This window comes from Andrographis paniculata, unplaced genomic scaffold (genome assembly GCF_009805555.1).
Source record: "Andrographis paniculata isolate CXL003 unplaced genomic scaffold, ASM980555v1 Contig43END, whole genome shotgun sequence".
Classification (NCBI taxonomy): Eukaryota; Viridiplantae; Streptophyta; class Magnoliopsida; order Lamiales; family Acanthaceae; genus Andrographis; species Andrographis paniculata.
In genome coordinates this window covers 523,787-536,689 of record NW_026137577.1, presented here as the reverse complement: position 1 = coordinate 536,689, position 12,903 = coordinate 523,787, and the positions used below count along the sequence as shown (strand labels likewise).

General features: G+C 33.2%; 1 protein-coding gene across 16 annotated transcripts; it reads right to left on the bottom strand.

Annotated features, from left to right (window-relative positions):
- Positions 1–306: 306 nt before the first annotated feature.
- On the bottom strand, positions 307–6,340 carry LOC127251270 (uncharacterized). Of its 16 annotated transcripts, XR_007838865.1 has the most exons (10): positions 6,168–6,340; positions 5,930–5,991; positions 3,906–4,035; positions 3,457–3,503; positions 3,151–3,195; positions 1,974–2,436; positions 1,780–1,864; positions 784–922; positions 600–690; positions 307–478 (listed from the first exon to the last, which is right to left on the bottom strand). XR_007838865.1 is itself a non-coding variant. In XM_051274900.1 (7 exons), the coding sequence occupies exons 3-6, from the start codon at positions 3,975–3,977 to the stop codon at positions 1,826–1,828; spliced, it is 492 nt and encodes a 163-aa protein (XP_051130857.1). In that variant the 5' UTR covers positions 3,978–4,035; positions 5,930–5,991; positions 6,168–6,340; the 3' UTR covers positions 307–922; positions 1,780–1,825. The 16 variants fall into 16 exon arrangements, 9 of the variants coding, with proteins under 9 accessions (XP_051130857.1, XP_051130858.1, XP_051130855.1 ...); XR_007838862.1 differs by having other exon boundaries at positions 307–922; XR_007838863.1 differs by lacking the exon at positions 3,457–3,503 and having other exon boundaries at positions 307–922.
- Between the last annotated feature and the right edge of the window lie 6,563 nt (positions 6,341–12,903).

Below are 12,903 nucleotides of genomic sequence, written 5' to 3'. Positions count from 1 at the left end.
TCCAAAAACCATTTTTTGTTACTTCATTTCATTTTTTTGTTACGTCATTTTATTTTTTTTGTTATGTCATTGAACCTTAAAAAAACTATCCATTCTTATGGTCACAAAATCGGTCGTAACAACAAACATCCAAAACAACATTTTGTTACGTCATTTCTTCCTTTTGTTACGAAAAATAGTGTTTTGTAAAAAAGAGTAGTTGTGGTACAGTTGAAATTGCGTAACAAATTAACCTGTTGTGATCTTTCTTACACCAAAGGAAATTTTGTATAAAACCATGCTATAAATATTACGATTAGCCAAAATTGCAAACAATAAACACTATAAAGGAATCCCAACATAGGATATTAACATAACAATATTTACTAGTCGATGTTCACCACCAAACAACAAAATAAAGTAACCCATCAAACAAGCCTAGCAACATCTTCACTTCGAAATTATGTTCCGCAAAACGTAAGCATTTTAAACATCCAACCTAGTAATAAGCAAGTGGGGAAATCCATCAATCCATAGCAATAATTCTTACCACACAAAAGATAACTCCAAATGTCTATGTATTTATTCCATAGGTATTTCACATAGCCGTAACAACCTACCATCCAAACTTATCTACGACATCCAATCCATAAGGCAAACGGGGGCAAAACATTAAGGAATCGGTTGATATGCTTCAGGGGTGGGCATGAGCTGCAATTATCAACAGAAGAAGGTTTAGTTTAAGTAATATTTCTTTTAAGTTTTGGAATTCAATAAATGAAAGTTATGAAAGTATATCCGAACATCCTTGTAATTCCACTCAATAGGATCTTCACCGACAACATCGCGAATGGAAGTCACCCCAGCAATTGTCGGAAAAATAAGTGGTGTGTCCGGGACTGAGGCGAATGTAATGAAAACCTTGACAAGAAAAATGTGTCACCTAAAACATTCACAAGTACAATTGTTGAGTATGTAGTTTACCATATATATCAACACACAATCAAACTGTATATGTAACATGCCATAACACATTTGAAGTATAAACTTCCCAACTCATACAACGTGAGTATGTACATTCAGACATGTACTACAATACATGGTATTCGACTCATGAATTAGGCACCAAAAAACAGTACTTTCTAATTTCCTGTGTGATTGCAACTCGAACTATAAACAACTCATCCACCAATAAAACCTAAGTAAAGCAGTAGATCATGTACAACATTCAAATAATAATTTCAATAAGTAATAAATCCATATGGTTACCCCCAAATGGGACTACTCCATGTATGTGTCGTATTATCATGTCCCATGGAGATTAATTACCATTTATGTATTAAATATGAGCATACACCCGCTGATGAGTTCAAGTTTAGAGTACCGACGACTAATAAATCAAATTATATGTTAGTGATCCTCATCACATAAGTAGCTATTGTAGGCAGCTCGGAACTACAAGATACTCAATAATAAGGCCAACATTTATTAGTTTTGGCACTGCAATGTGCACCTAAATAGTGTAATAGGAGCATAGCCATAAACAATGTCATGTGAACGATAAAAAATATAAGATCAGCACATAATTGGCATAATGCCAACATAGCCACTGCCGTACATTAACAACCTACGTATACATAATATTCTAACTGCCACGTATGTCAAACTGAATATGGCAAACTCAATAAAACCATGATCATCTGCACTATGAGACTTGAATGGTCACAATATCGATGATGCGGTATGAACATTATATTGAAGGAGTTAAAAGAAAAAAACTCAAGGCACAATACCACGAACCAGGCATAGGGGGGCAGAGCAAAAGTCCCTTAGCAAAAAATTTCTTTTATCTAGTATAAGATAATATAAGCACACAGGTGCCAACCTACAATAGACATTACGAATAAGTTAGAAACATAGTTGGCCAAGAGAATTGGCCTAAAGTTGACACTGCACTGATTACTAGTTAACTTCAGGTTTTGAAGACATCATACCATCATAGGTGATTCGGAAATAGGCCTGATAAGCTCAGAGACCGTATCAATACGAGTTGTGGCCTATCAAGAATAAACAGATCATAGTGAATTCCTAAGCCATCCAAAGCTCATAGGATAGAATTATGAAAAGTACGGATATTACGACTACTTCAAATGGGCCAGTAACTGCTTTGGAGTTTCTGTGCATGAATGGATACACATCAGCCTTGATAGTTTTGAATTCAGTCATCGTTGCTGTCAACTCTGCAATTCCATTATGCATTTTTTCCCACCCTTGCTGGAATGCTACAATATCTATTAAACTAGTTGCTTCACTGAGGGGATGACCTGAACTCGTAGCACTGTCAACCTTCGAGCGCTTCTTGCTCTTTTCCCCAAGAGTCTGTCGGTACAGAGTCACCCGAACAGCTGGAGTCCACCCTTCGGGGGGAATCTTGTTTAGCTCATTTCGTAAATATGTCTACAACAAAGGAATCAAGTAAGGCCAACCTTGCACGTATTGTTATAGAGGTACCTAATGTCTAAATTGTATCAACATAAGGAATAAACTCAAATCTAGTTATCTTGGATTCACACAACACGCTTTCATTGACACACGACACTTCCTATAAAAAAACATAACTTGAACTCAAATTTGGTTATCCTGGATTCACATAGCGCGCCTTCGTTGACACACGGCCACTTCCTATAAAAAAATATAACTTAAACTCAAATGTGGTTATCCTGAATTCACTCATGCCTTCATTGACACACGACCACTTCCTATAAAAAAAACATAAGTTAAACATGCACTAATTTTCCATAAAAATAGGGCAAACTACTACATAAGTTAAACGCGCACTAGCTCACAATTCTCTATTTTAGGATTGAATTAAAACCATATATACCACTTTTAGTATTATATGATGATGGAGGGACTGAAACTGTAGAACAAACCTTTGAATTGGTTCCTTCATAAATTTATCATAAGTGGTTGTCGTTGACACTATACAGTACAAGCATAAGAAGCTTTCAACTAACATTAATGAAGCACCCCAGAGTTTTATGCATTTTCTAGAAAATAAATTTACAACCACACTATAAGACGAGAATATTGACATGCCTAGTTGATAAATTTTGGCACACTGTTGCACCACACAAACACCCAAATTCTGAAATTCTCTTGAAATTGCACCTTGGGGATCAGCCATGACTTCTAGTATTCCATTATCACCAGAAGCTGAAAAAAAGGAAAAAAGTTGCTTTACATTTGGTTAATGCATAAAATTTTCTTGTCTTGGCTCTATCATTAAGCGTCTTTTGTTATTTTATTTCCGTTTGTTCTTATAAATTATTATTCTTCTTCTTAAATCACATGTATTGTAATACACCATCAAAATTTTGATCACATGGAAATTTATAGTTGAAAAAAAAACTCAAACAGTGTAAGGTTTTCACATAGCCAGCTTGAAGACAAGCAAGAACTTTGGACATAACTCACCTAATAAAAACAACACGGACCTATCCTTATAGCAATTGATTAAAGACCTGTAAAAATAAGTAAAATCAGACCCAATAGCCGATGATGAGCAGAGACAAAGTCCAAATGCGTAAAAGTGAAATCCATCATATTTTTTATTCTTCACGTGTTATGGCTTTGGCAGGAAATAAAATTTAATTGCAAATGGAACAGTACATCAATAGCATGAAGAACATGCAGAAATTTGACATTGGGCTTAAAATTGTACAGAGAATTTGGGTGTTGGTAACTTTGATTCTTTATCACTAACATACGATCTCGAAGGAAAGCATAACAAATCATGTTGACCTCTCTTCACAGGGGAGAAACTGTGAACTTCAAATTAAAATAAAAACACAAAAAAAAAAGGGATGCAACATGAACAATTTAAAATGGAATGTTGCAAAAGAAAACTCAGAGTATAACAGTACCAGAAAAATGAGGAATTGGCGCGGAATGAACTGCGCAAAAACCACAACTTTTATGCTCAAATGGCGCGGCATGTGTCATGGTTTTACTCCGGTACAGAATTATGATTCCAATTTCCTTTGCGCCGGATTTCTGGACCAAAAATAAAACTCTTGGTGCCATTATAGGAACCATAAATAAGAAAAAAAAAAAAAAGACATTGAAGGTGGTGCCACAACTAAGTAAAAAAAAATTTATTGATGCCGAAAGTGATACCAAAATAAAAATAAAAATAAAATATATGTTGGCGCCACCTTTAGCGCCACACCATATACATATATATATTTTTTATTTTCTGGCGTCGACGTCCGCCCAAAATATCATAATTATATTTTATATTTTTGCAATATTTTGTTCAAATAATAATAAAAATATAGTGATTAATTGATACAAAAAAAATCATTCAATTTATTTCATTAGTCACAAAATGTCATAATCTATAACAAGCAAAACACATGTTGATATTTTCCAAATTAATCATTCAAAACAAGTGTAGCAACCTAAGAGCAAATGGTCAATTACTTAGAAGATATAATTGGGGATATATTTTAACCTAATTGTGCAAACTAATTTAACAATCATTACCTTATTTCATCTATGCTCTACAAACTAATTTAACAATCATTACATTATCGGCCACCAGATCCAAAAATGCACCAAACTGAGTAAGCAACTTCGTATGGAAAAGGAAGTTTATAATATAACATTGACATTATGTTAAAAGTCGTTTTTATTTTTTATTTTTAAAAAAAATTAGACAAGAAAAAAGAAAAATAAATATACTTAAAAGCTCCCGAGAGCAAGCTATTTATCAGACCAATTTTTTGCAGCAGCAGATCCCCACCAGCTCTCAAGATAAAATGTTGGTCACAATATATTAACGTCAATTTCATCATTCTAAAGGCTCCAATCTTAGAAACGTCCAATAGAACAGACAAGTTAAGTGTGATGAAATCATTGAAAGAAATAGAAGGATCTCAAACACTAACAAGTTTCTTTTAAGAAAGGATTGGAAAAAAAAAAGGGAGACATTGGAGCGCCGGTGATGGAGACCACCCAGATATTGCATAAATAAATAAATAAATAATCCCATCTCAACCTCAATCTCATTCTCTATTTTGAATATATCCACAGACGATTAATTATAACTCTTCTTCATCATCGAATTAATATTTATACACATATATATACACATTCAAACTCATCATCATCGATCCATCCATCACCAACCTCATCGAATATAACCTAAAAATTACTTCATTGATCTCCAATACTTTAAATAATTGAAATCTTGTGATGTTTGTCTCCTTAATTGGATACCTGGCACTCTTCTTTTTTTGCCCATCTTTAATTTAAGCTACAACACCCAAAATGTGATATATATATTAATTACAACAACACTATAAACATGCACTAAGTCACCATATGCATTCTCACTTCTGGGATTGAATTAGAACAAACCTTTTGTAGTAAATACCTTATAAAAGGGCAATCACACCATAATTTAACCTATTGAAAACATACTAGCATCTCTCATTCCGATTTGAAAATATATTGAGGTAACTACACAATTTCAAATCTAAATCACTTAATTTCCATGTCGGTATGGGAATAAGCCTAAGACATCAGCCTCTATGTATATCCCAAATTCATTTTAATGAAAAGATATTTTAAAGATGCACTAGATAAAAATATTTGACGCAACCTTGATTTCACCATAAGTTTGGATATCAATGATTTTCAATTTTTTTTTTCTATTTTCTCGCAACAAGTAAACCACTTAAAATGAGGACAAAAACTAGAAGTAACAAACACCCACTTCTATTCACTCCCGTACCAGTAAAACATTGATATTTATATAAATATATAATAATATTCATAGAGCTGGGTTTAGTAAATCCTTAATTCTCCTCATCTACTACTACTACTTAAACAACTAACAACATGATCGATTAAGAAGAAATTGAAAAACTACAAACCCACTTACATAATAGCCTTTACAATCATAGAAATGAACCCGTAAGCCAATCTTCTTTCAAACCGGATTTCCTAGCAATAAATGAGTAAGGAATTAGTTTTGTTTGACCCAAAAACTACTAAATCACCGAAGCCCTAGTGGCTCGATACAAGAATCATTTTCTTACACAAACCCGAAGATCGAATGGGGCTTTGAGAACCAGAACATACGCACAGATTCAGATAGGGGAAATCATCAAAATTCTTACCTAAAGGCCGGCGCTGGAGTAGCTTGTCACCGATAGAAGTATAGGGTGATGTTGGCCCTTTCGCATGGCGGAAGAAGGGAATGAGACGAAAAAGGGAGAAAATTTATTTGCCCTAACATTTTGTAGTGTTGAAAGTGATCCATCGCAATGGTGTCTAAGGATGTAAAAAATGGTCCCAACCCATTATGTTGAAAGCGTAAAAATGAGTTCTTCTTTTTTTTTTTTGTTATTTAAGAGGAAAAAAATATATTTAATTGAAAAATATTATGAAATTAATTGTAAGTAATGCTATTTTTTTTGAAATATTACCATATTTGTAATTGTTACGGAAAATTTTGCGTAACAATTGAAACTCAGGCTTTGACCAGAAAAAATCTTTTTGTTACGGATAAGATCGTAACGAAAATAGTCATTTGTATCGATGTTATTGTTACGCCCCCTCGTACCGTAATGATAGCCCATTGTTTTGGTAGTGATGATTAAACGAAAATTCTTATTGTGTAATATTGTGACTCCAGTTTCAATTTTTGTCAATTATCTCTGATAATTTCATACTCTCACCATTCTTTGTATTAAATGTGTTGGCTTCCTTTGAAAGAACATTTAGCAAATGGAATTTATTGTCTCATTATCAATTCTAATTTATATTCTGAGCATCTTTGTTACATCACTAAAATCACTGAAAAATACATGATCTTGATTTGAAATGCTGCTAAGAAAGCTCAATAATACTTGCAGACAAAAGAGTTGACAACTAAGAACAAACACATGCTTTACTTACATGATTTAATGTAAAATGAAGAGCTAAGTTCGTATTAATTATATATATAAAATTTAGATATGACCCCAAAAAATTGGTTACAAATAGATACTGTCGAAGACTCGAATTGAAGGATCGATGCATGCTAGATTTCTAAGAACTATTTGTTTCGAATATGGGGCAGCAAACTCAATTTAAAAAAGGCAAAAAATAAGCCAAAAAAATCACCTAAAAGTTCAAACATATTTCTTTGCATTTCACAAATACTCCGATTGTTTATTTGTTAACCTAAAAAGTTATAGTTAACATATATAATTTTTTGAAATACAGATACAAAAATGTCCGGTGTAGCGTGCCATAAGCGACTAGTATATATATATATATATCTAAAAATAATAATTAAATCTACATATAAGGCAAAATTTAGAGCTATGTTCTTTTAGTGAAAAAAACTCTACATATTTCTCCAAAATAATTAATATATTACATATATTTATTATTCTTATATTTTCTACATAATTTTCTATATTACACATAAAAAAAAATATATATATTTTTTCAAATTATTTTACAAAACAAACACACCCTACATTTTCTCCTTTTATATATATATAGATGTATAGCATTAAAAAACTACTCTCTCCATCCCAAAATTAGTTACAAACACACCATTAGTTATACTTTGTAATTGTAAAAAACTTTATTTTTTCTTTTTAAAAATGTATTTAACATATATTCTTTAAATTTAAACAATTAAATAACTTTTATTCATCATATTAACCTCAAATTTTCTTAATAAATTCAAATTATACCAAATCGGAAATTTTTAAATAATAATAATAATAAATTATTTAATTTAATTTTATTTGAAATATTTTATGACTTAAAAAAATAAATAAAATAAATAATTATGATAAAATCACAATTATATTTAAAAAATATTTGTACTTTATTTTATTTTACTTTTATATTTTAATATTTTTGTAATATAATATTAATTTATTTGCAATATTTGCAATATTTTATGAATAACATATGTATTTTTTGCAATATGAATTTTATATCTAATTTAAAACTTCTAAAATAATATAAAATATAAAAAAAAATTAAAAATGCCTAATATATAACTTTGGGTTATGAAGCGTACACGTAGTAACTAGGTAGATGTTATTTGGATGCTTTATATACTATATACTTAGTACTTAGTAAGCGCATTGATAAGTTGTTGTATATTATTAACCACAAATGTGATTTATTACTATGCTATAAATATCTAATTCAATGTAATGAAATACACAAGCAGAAGTCTCATCCCACCAAAAACTTCATTCTCTTCCTTCTCTCTCTCAATTTACTTACATACATATATATATACTCTCACACACACACACACACGTCATTCACACACTACTATCACCATATATATATATATAATCATTACATCAACATGTATTGTATCTATAATATACACTATATATATACTATTATACTTACCAAATATAATATTTATTATATAACACGTTATCAGCACGAAGGCTCTTGCCTATTTTGATTTTTGGCAAATTTTATTTTCATACTATCTATATTATCTATTTTCTAAACTATGGAAAATCTCGCAAAATTTTCTTTTAAACCTCTGTCTCTCACCGGGAATAATTTTCTGACTTGGCCCCTGGATGTAGAAATGCATCTGGTTTCTATGGGCCTTGTCCATACAATTGCCAGTGAAAATGCGGCTACAAGCCAAGATCGGGCTAAGACTATTATTTTCATCCGTCATCATTTGGACATTCCTCTACAGTCTGAATATTTGACGGTGAAAGATCCACTTGATTTGTGAAATGAATTAAGGGAGAGATTTGGGCACTTGAAATATATCACTCTCCCGAAAGCCCAACATGATTGGCTTAACCTGCTGTTGCAGGATTTTAAAACTGTTACAGAGTACAACTCTGCTATCCATCAGATTACATCTCAGTTGAAACTCTGCTGAGAAAATGTTACTGAGAATGATAAATTGAAGAAGACTTTCTCTACCTTTCATGCTTTGAATGTTGTGCTGCAACAGCAGTATCGTGAGAAAAACTTTCAAAATTACTCACAGCTCATTGCATGTCTTTTATTAGCTAAGCAAAATAATGAGTTATTTATGAAAAATCATCAATCTCGGCCCACTGGTTCTAGTCTATTCCCTGAAGCGAACGTGACATTTTCTGAACGAGGTCGAGGACGTGGTAGAGGCCGTGGACGTGGTCGCGGTCGTGAGAGTCAACACGGTTGATATACCCCTTACAATTGCCGCAGTTTTGACATTAACAGGATGCAGAGTAAACCCCAACATGGAGATATAGCCGAAAAGGCTAAACAGGGAAAGAGACAAATCGGCAGTTGTAATCGGTGTGGCATTGAAGGCCATTGGGCCAATACCTGTAGAACAGCCAAACACCTAGCCGATCTTTATCAAGCCTCACTGCAGAAAAAAAGGGAAGGAAATCAAGATTAATCACGTTGATAATGATGACGACCCCGATGATGATCTTTTGGATTACGACACAACGCATCTTGATATAGCGGATTTTGTCGTAGATCCAGCAAATCCCCAGTGATAGACATATTATGTCATTTTACATTATGTTTTGTAATATTTAAATTATCACATATTACCTTTTTATAATACATTTTGTAATACTTACATATGCCTTTATTAATACTGTGTTTATTTATATTTGAAGGTTAAATGGATGTCAATCAAAATGATGCAAATATGTGTTTCATTGACAGTGCAACGATACATACTATATTAAAACACGAAAAATATTTCTCCCATTTGAAAAGGGAAAAGATGAATATCAATACAATAAGTGGCAGTTCAAAATTAATTGAAGGCTCTGGAGAAGCCATTATATTTCTTCCGGCGGGGACGAAAATTGTGATACAGCATGCACTATTGGCCACTAAAGCTTGAAGAAATTTACTGAGCTTTCATGACATTCGGAAAAATGGTTATCACATTGAAACTATGAGTGATACCGATGGTGAATTTTTATTGATCACCAATATCATTGATAAAAGGAAATGCATCATTGACAGATTACCCTCACTCTCTACTGGCTTATATTATGCCAGATTAGATGTTGTTGAAACACACCTCACGGTAGATCAAAAGACTACTGATTTTCAAATATGGCATGATCGCCTTGGGCATCCTGGCAGTATAATGATGAGGCAAATAATTTAGAATTCGCATGGCCATTCATTAAAAGATCAAAAAGTGTTAAACTTAAATGAGTTAACCTGTGTTGCCTGCACTCAGGGAAAATTGATATCAGGCTATCGCCAGCTAAAGTAGGTATTGAATCACCTACATTTTTGGAAAGAATAAACGGGGATATATGTGGACCAATAGACCTACCGTGTGGGCCATTTAAATATTTTATGGTGTTTATTGATGCATCTACGAGATGGTCCCATGTATGTTTATTATCTACTCGCAATGTGGCATTTGCGAGATTGCTTGCCCAAATTATTAAATTACGGGCACAATTCCCCGATAATCCAATTAAGACAATACGTCTGGATAATGCTGGTGAATATACATCGAATGCATTTGATGATTATTGCATGTCGATTGGAATTAATGTAGAACACCCAGTTGCTCATGTCCATACACAAAATGGTCTGGCAGAATCATTTATTAAAATATTGCAATTGATTTCTAGATCATTATTGATGAGGTCTATGTTGTCCGTTTCAGCTTGGAGGCATGCAATCTTACATGAAGGAACACTTATAAATATGAGCCAACAAGCTATCATAGTTATTCCCCAATGCAGTTAGTATTTGGTCACGAACCAAATATATCTTATCTACGTTTTTTGGGTGTGCTGTTTATGTTCCTATTCCACCCTCCAAACGTACAAAAATGGATCCTCAACGTAGATTGGGCATTTATGTCGGATATGAATCGCCGTCAATTATAAAATATCTTGAACCTATGACGGGCGATTTATTCACTGCAAGATTTGCAGATTGTCATTTTGACGAATCATATTTTCCGACATTAGGGGGAGACAAAAACGAACCGAAAAGGGATATTAATTGGAAAATCCCTTTGAATTTTTGTGATCCTCGTACAAAGCAGTGTGAACTAGAAGTTCAACGCATTATACATTTGCAAAATATTGCAAATCAGTTACCAGATGCATTCAATGACTTGAGCAAAGTCACTCGATCATATATCCAAGCTGCTAATGCTCCAGCTAAAATAATTGTCCCTGATGGACAAATTGCAAGTGCTAATGAATCAGCGACACGCTTAAAGCGTGGTAGACCACTCGGTTCCAAAGATAAACACCCTAAAAAAAAGGAATTAATGATGATAATCATGAAAATATCAGGAATGACATTGATAAACCTCAATCTAACGAGGAAGTCAACGCTGAAATAATTGCTCCAGAAGAGCACGATCTTGAAGAACATGATGAGATTATTGAAAACTCAATTAACTATATTACTTCAAGAAAATGTTGGAACCGTAAAGAGACAATTATTGATAATGCCTTCGCATACAATTTAGCACTTGATATAATGGAAGAAAACGAGGATTCAGAGCCAAAATCGGTTCATGAATGTCGGCAAAGAAATGACTGGCCAAAATGGGAACATGCGATTCAATTAGAGCTTGACTAATTAAACAAAAGAGAGGTCTTCGGACCAATTGTTCAAACACCAGATGGTATAAAACCAGTTGGATACAAATGAGTGTTTATACGAAAAAGAAATGAGCATAATGAAATTGTGAGATATAAAGCCCGTCTTGTAGCTCAGGGATTCTCACAAAGGCCTGGAGTAGATTTTGATGAAACATACTCTCCAGTTGTTGATGGAATAACATTTCGATACCTTGTGAGCCTAGCAGTGCGAGAAAAACTCGATATGCGTCTTTTAGACATAGTCACTGCATATCTTTATGGCTCATTGGATACTGATATTTATATGAAAGTCCCTGAGGGATTCAATATGCCTAAAACATACAAATTAAACCAAAGGGAATCATATTCCATCAAATTGAAAAAGTCATTGTATGGACTTAAACAATCAGGACGAATATGGTATAACCGTCTGAGCGAATGTTTAATAAAAGAAGGTTATACTAATGATCCAATATGCCCATGCGTCTTTATAAAGAAAAATGGATCAAATTTTGTCATTATTGCTATATATGTTGATGATCTCAATTTAATTGGAACTCCTGAAGAGATTCAAATTGTAGTTGAATATTTAAAGAAAGAATTTGAGATCAAAGATTTTGGAAAGACAAAATATTGTCTGGGTTTACAAGTGGATCATGCGAACAATGGAATATTTATCCATCAATCCACATATACCCAAAAGGCATTAAAATAATTTTATATGGATAAATCTCACTCTCTGAGTTCACCAATGGTGGTCAGATCCCTTGATCCCAGTAAAGATCTATTTAGGCCAAGAGAAGAAAATGAAGAGATACTTGGTCCCAATGTACCATATCTGAGCGCTATTGGCGCATTAATGTACCTCGCAAATTGTACCGGGCCAGATATATCTTTTTCAGTAAATCTACTGGCCAGGTTTAGCGCATCCTCCACAAAGCGCCATTAAAATGGTATCAAGCACATTTTTTCGTTACCTTCAGGGGACTCATGACCTCGGTTTATTTTATTCGAGTGAATCTCGAAATGAATTAATTGATTATGCTGATGCTGGTTATCTTTCTGATCCTCCCAAAGCAAAATCTCAAACTAGCTATTTGTTTACTTGTGGTGGAACCGCGATCTCTTGAAGATCTGCTAAATAGACGATAATAGCTACTTCTTCAAACCATGCTGAGGTTTTAGCAATTCACGAAGCCAGTCGTGAATGAGTTTGGTTAAGGTCCATGACTCACCATATTCAGAAAAATTGTGGCTTAATTACCGATGATATATTACTTCCTAC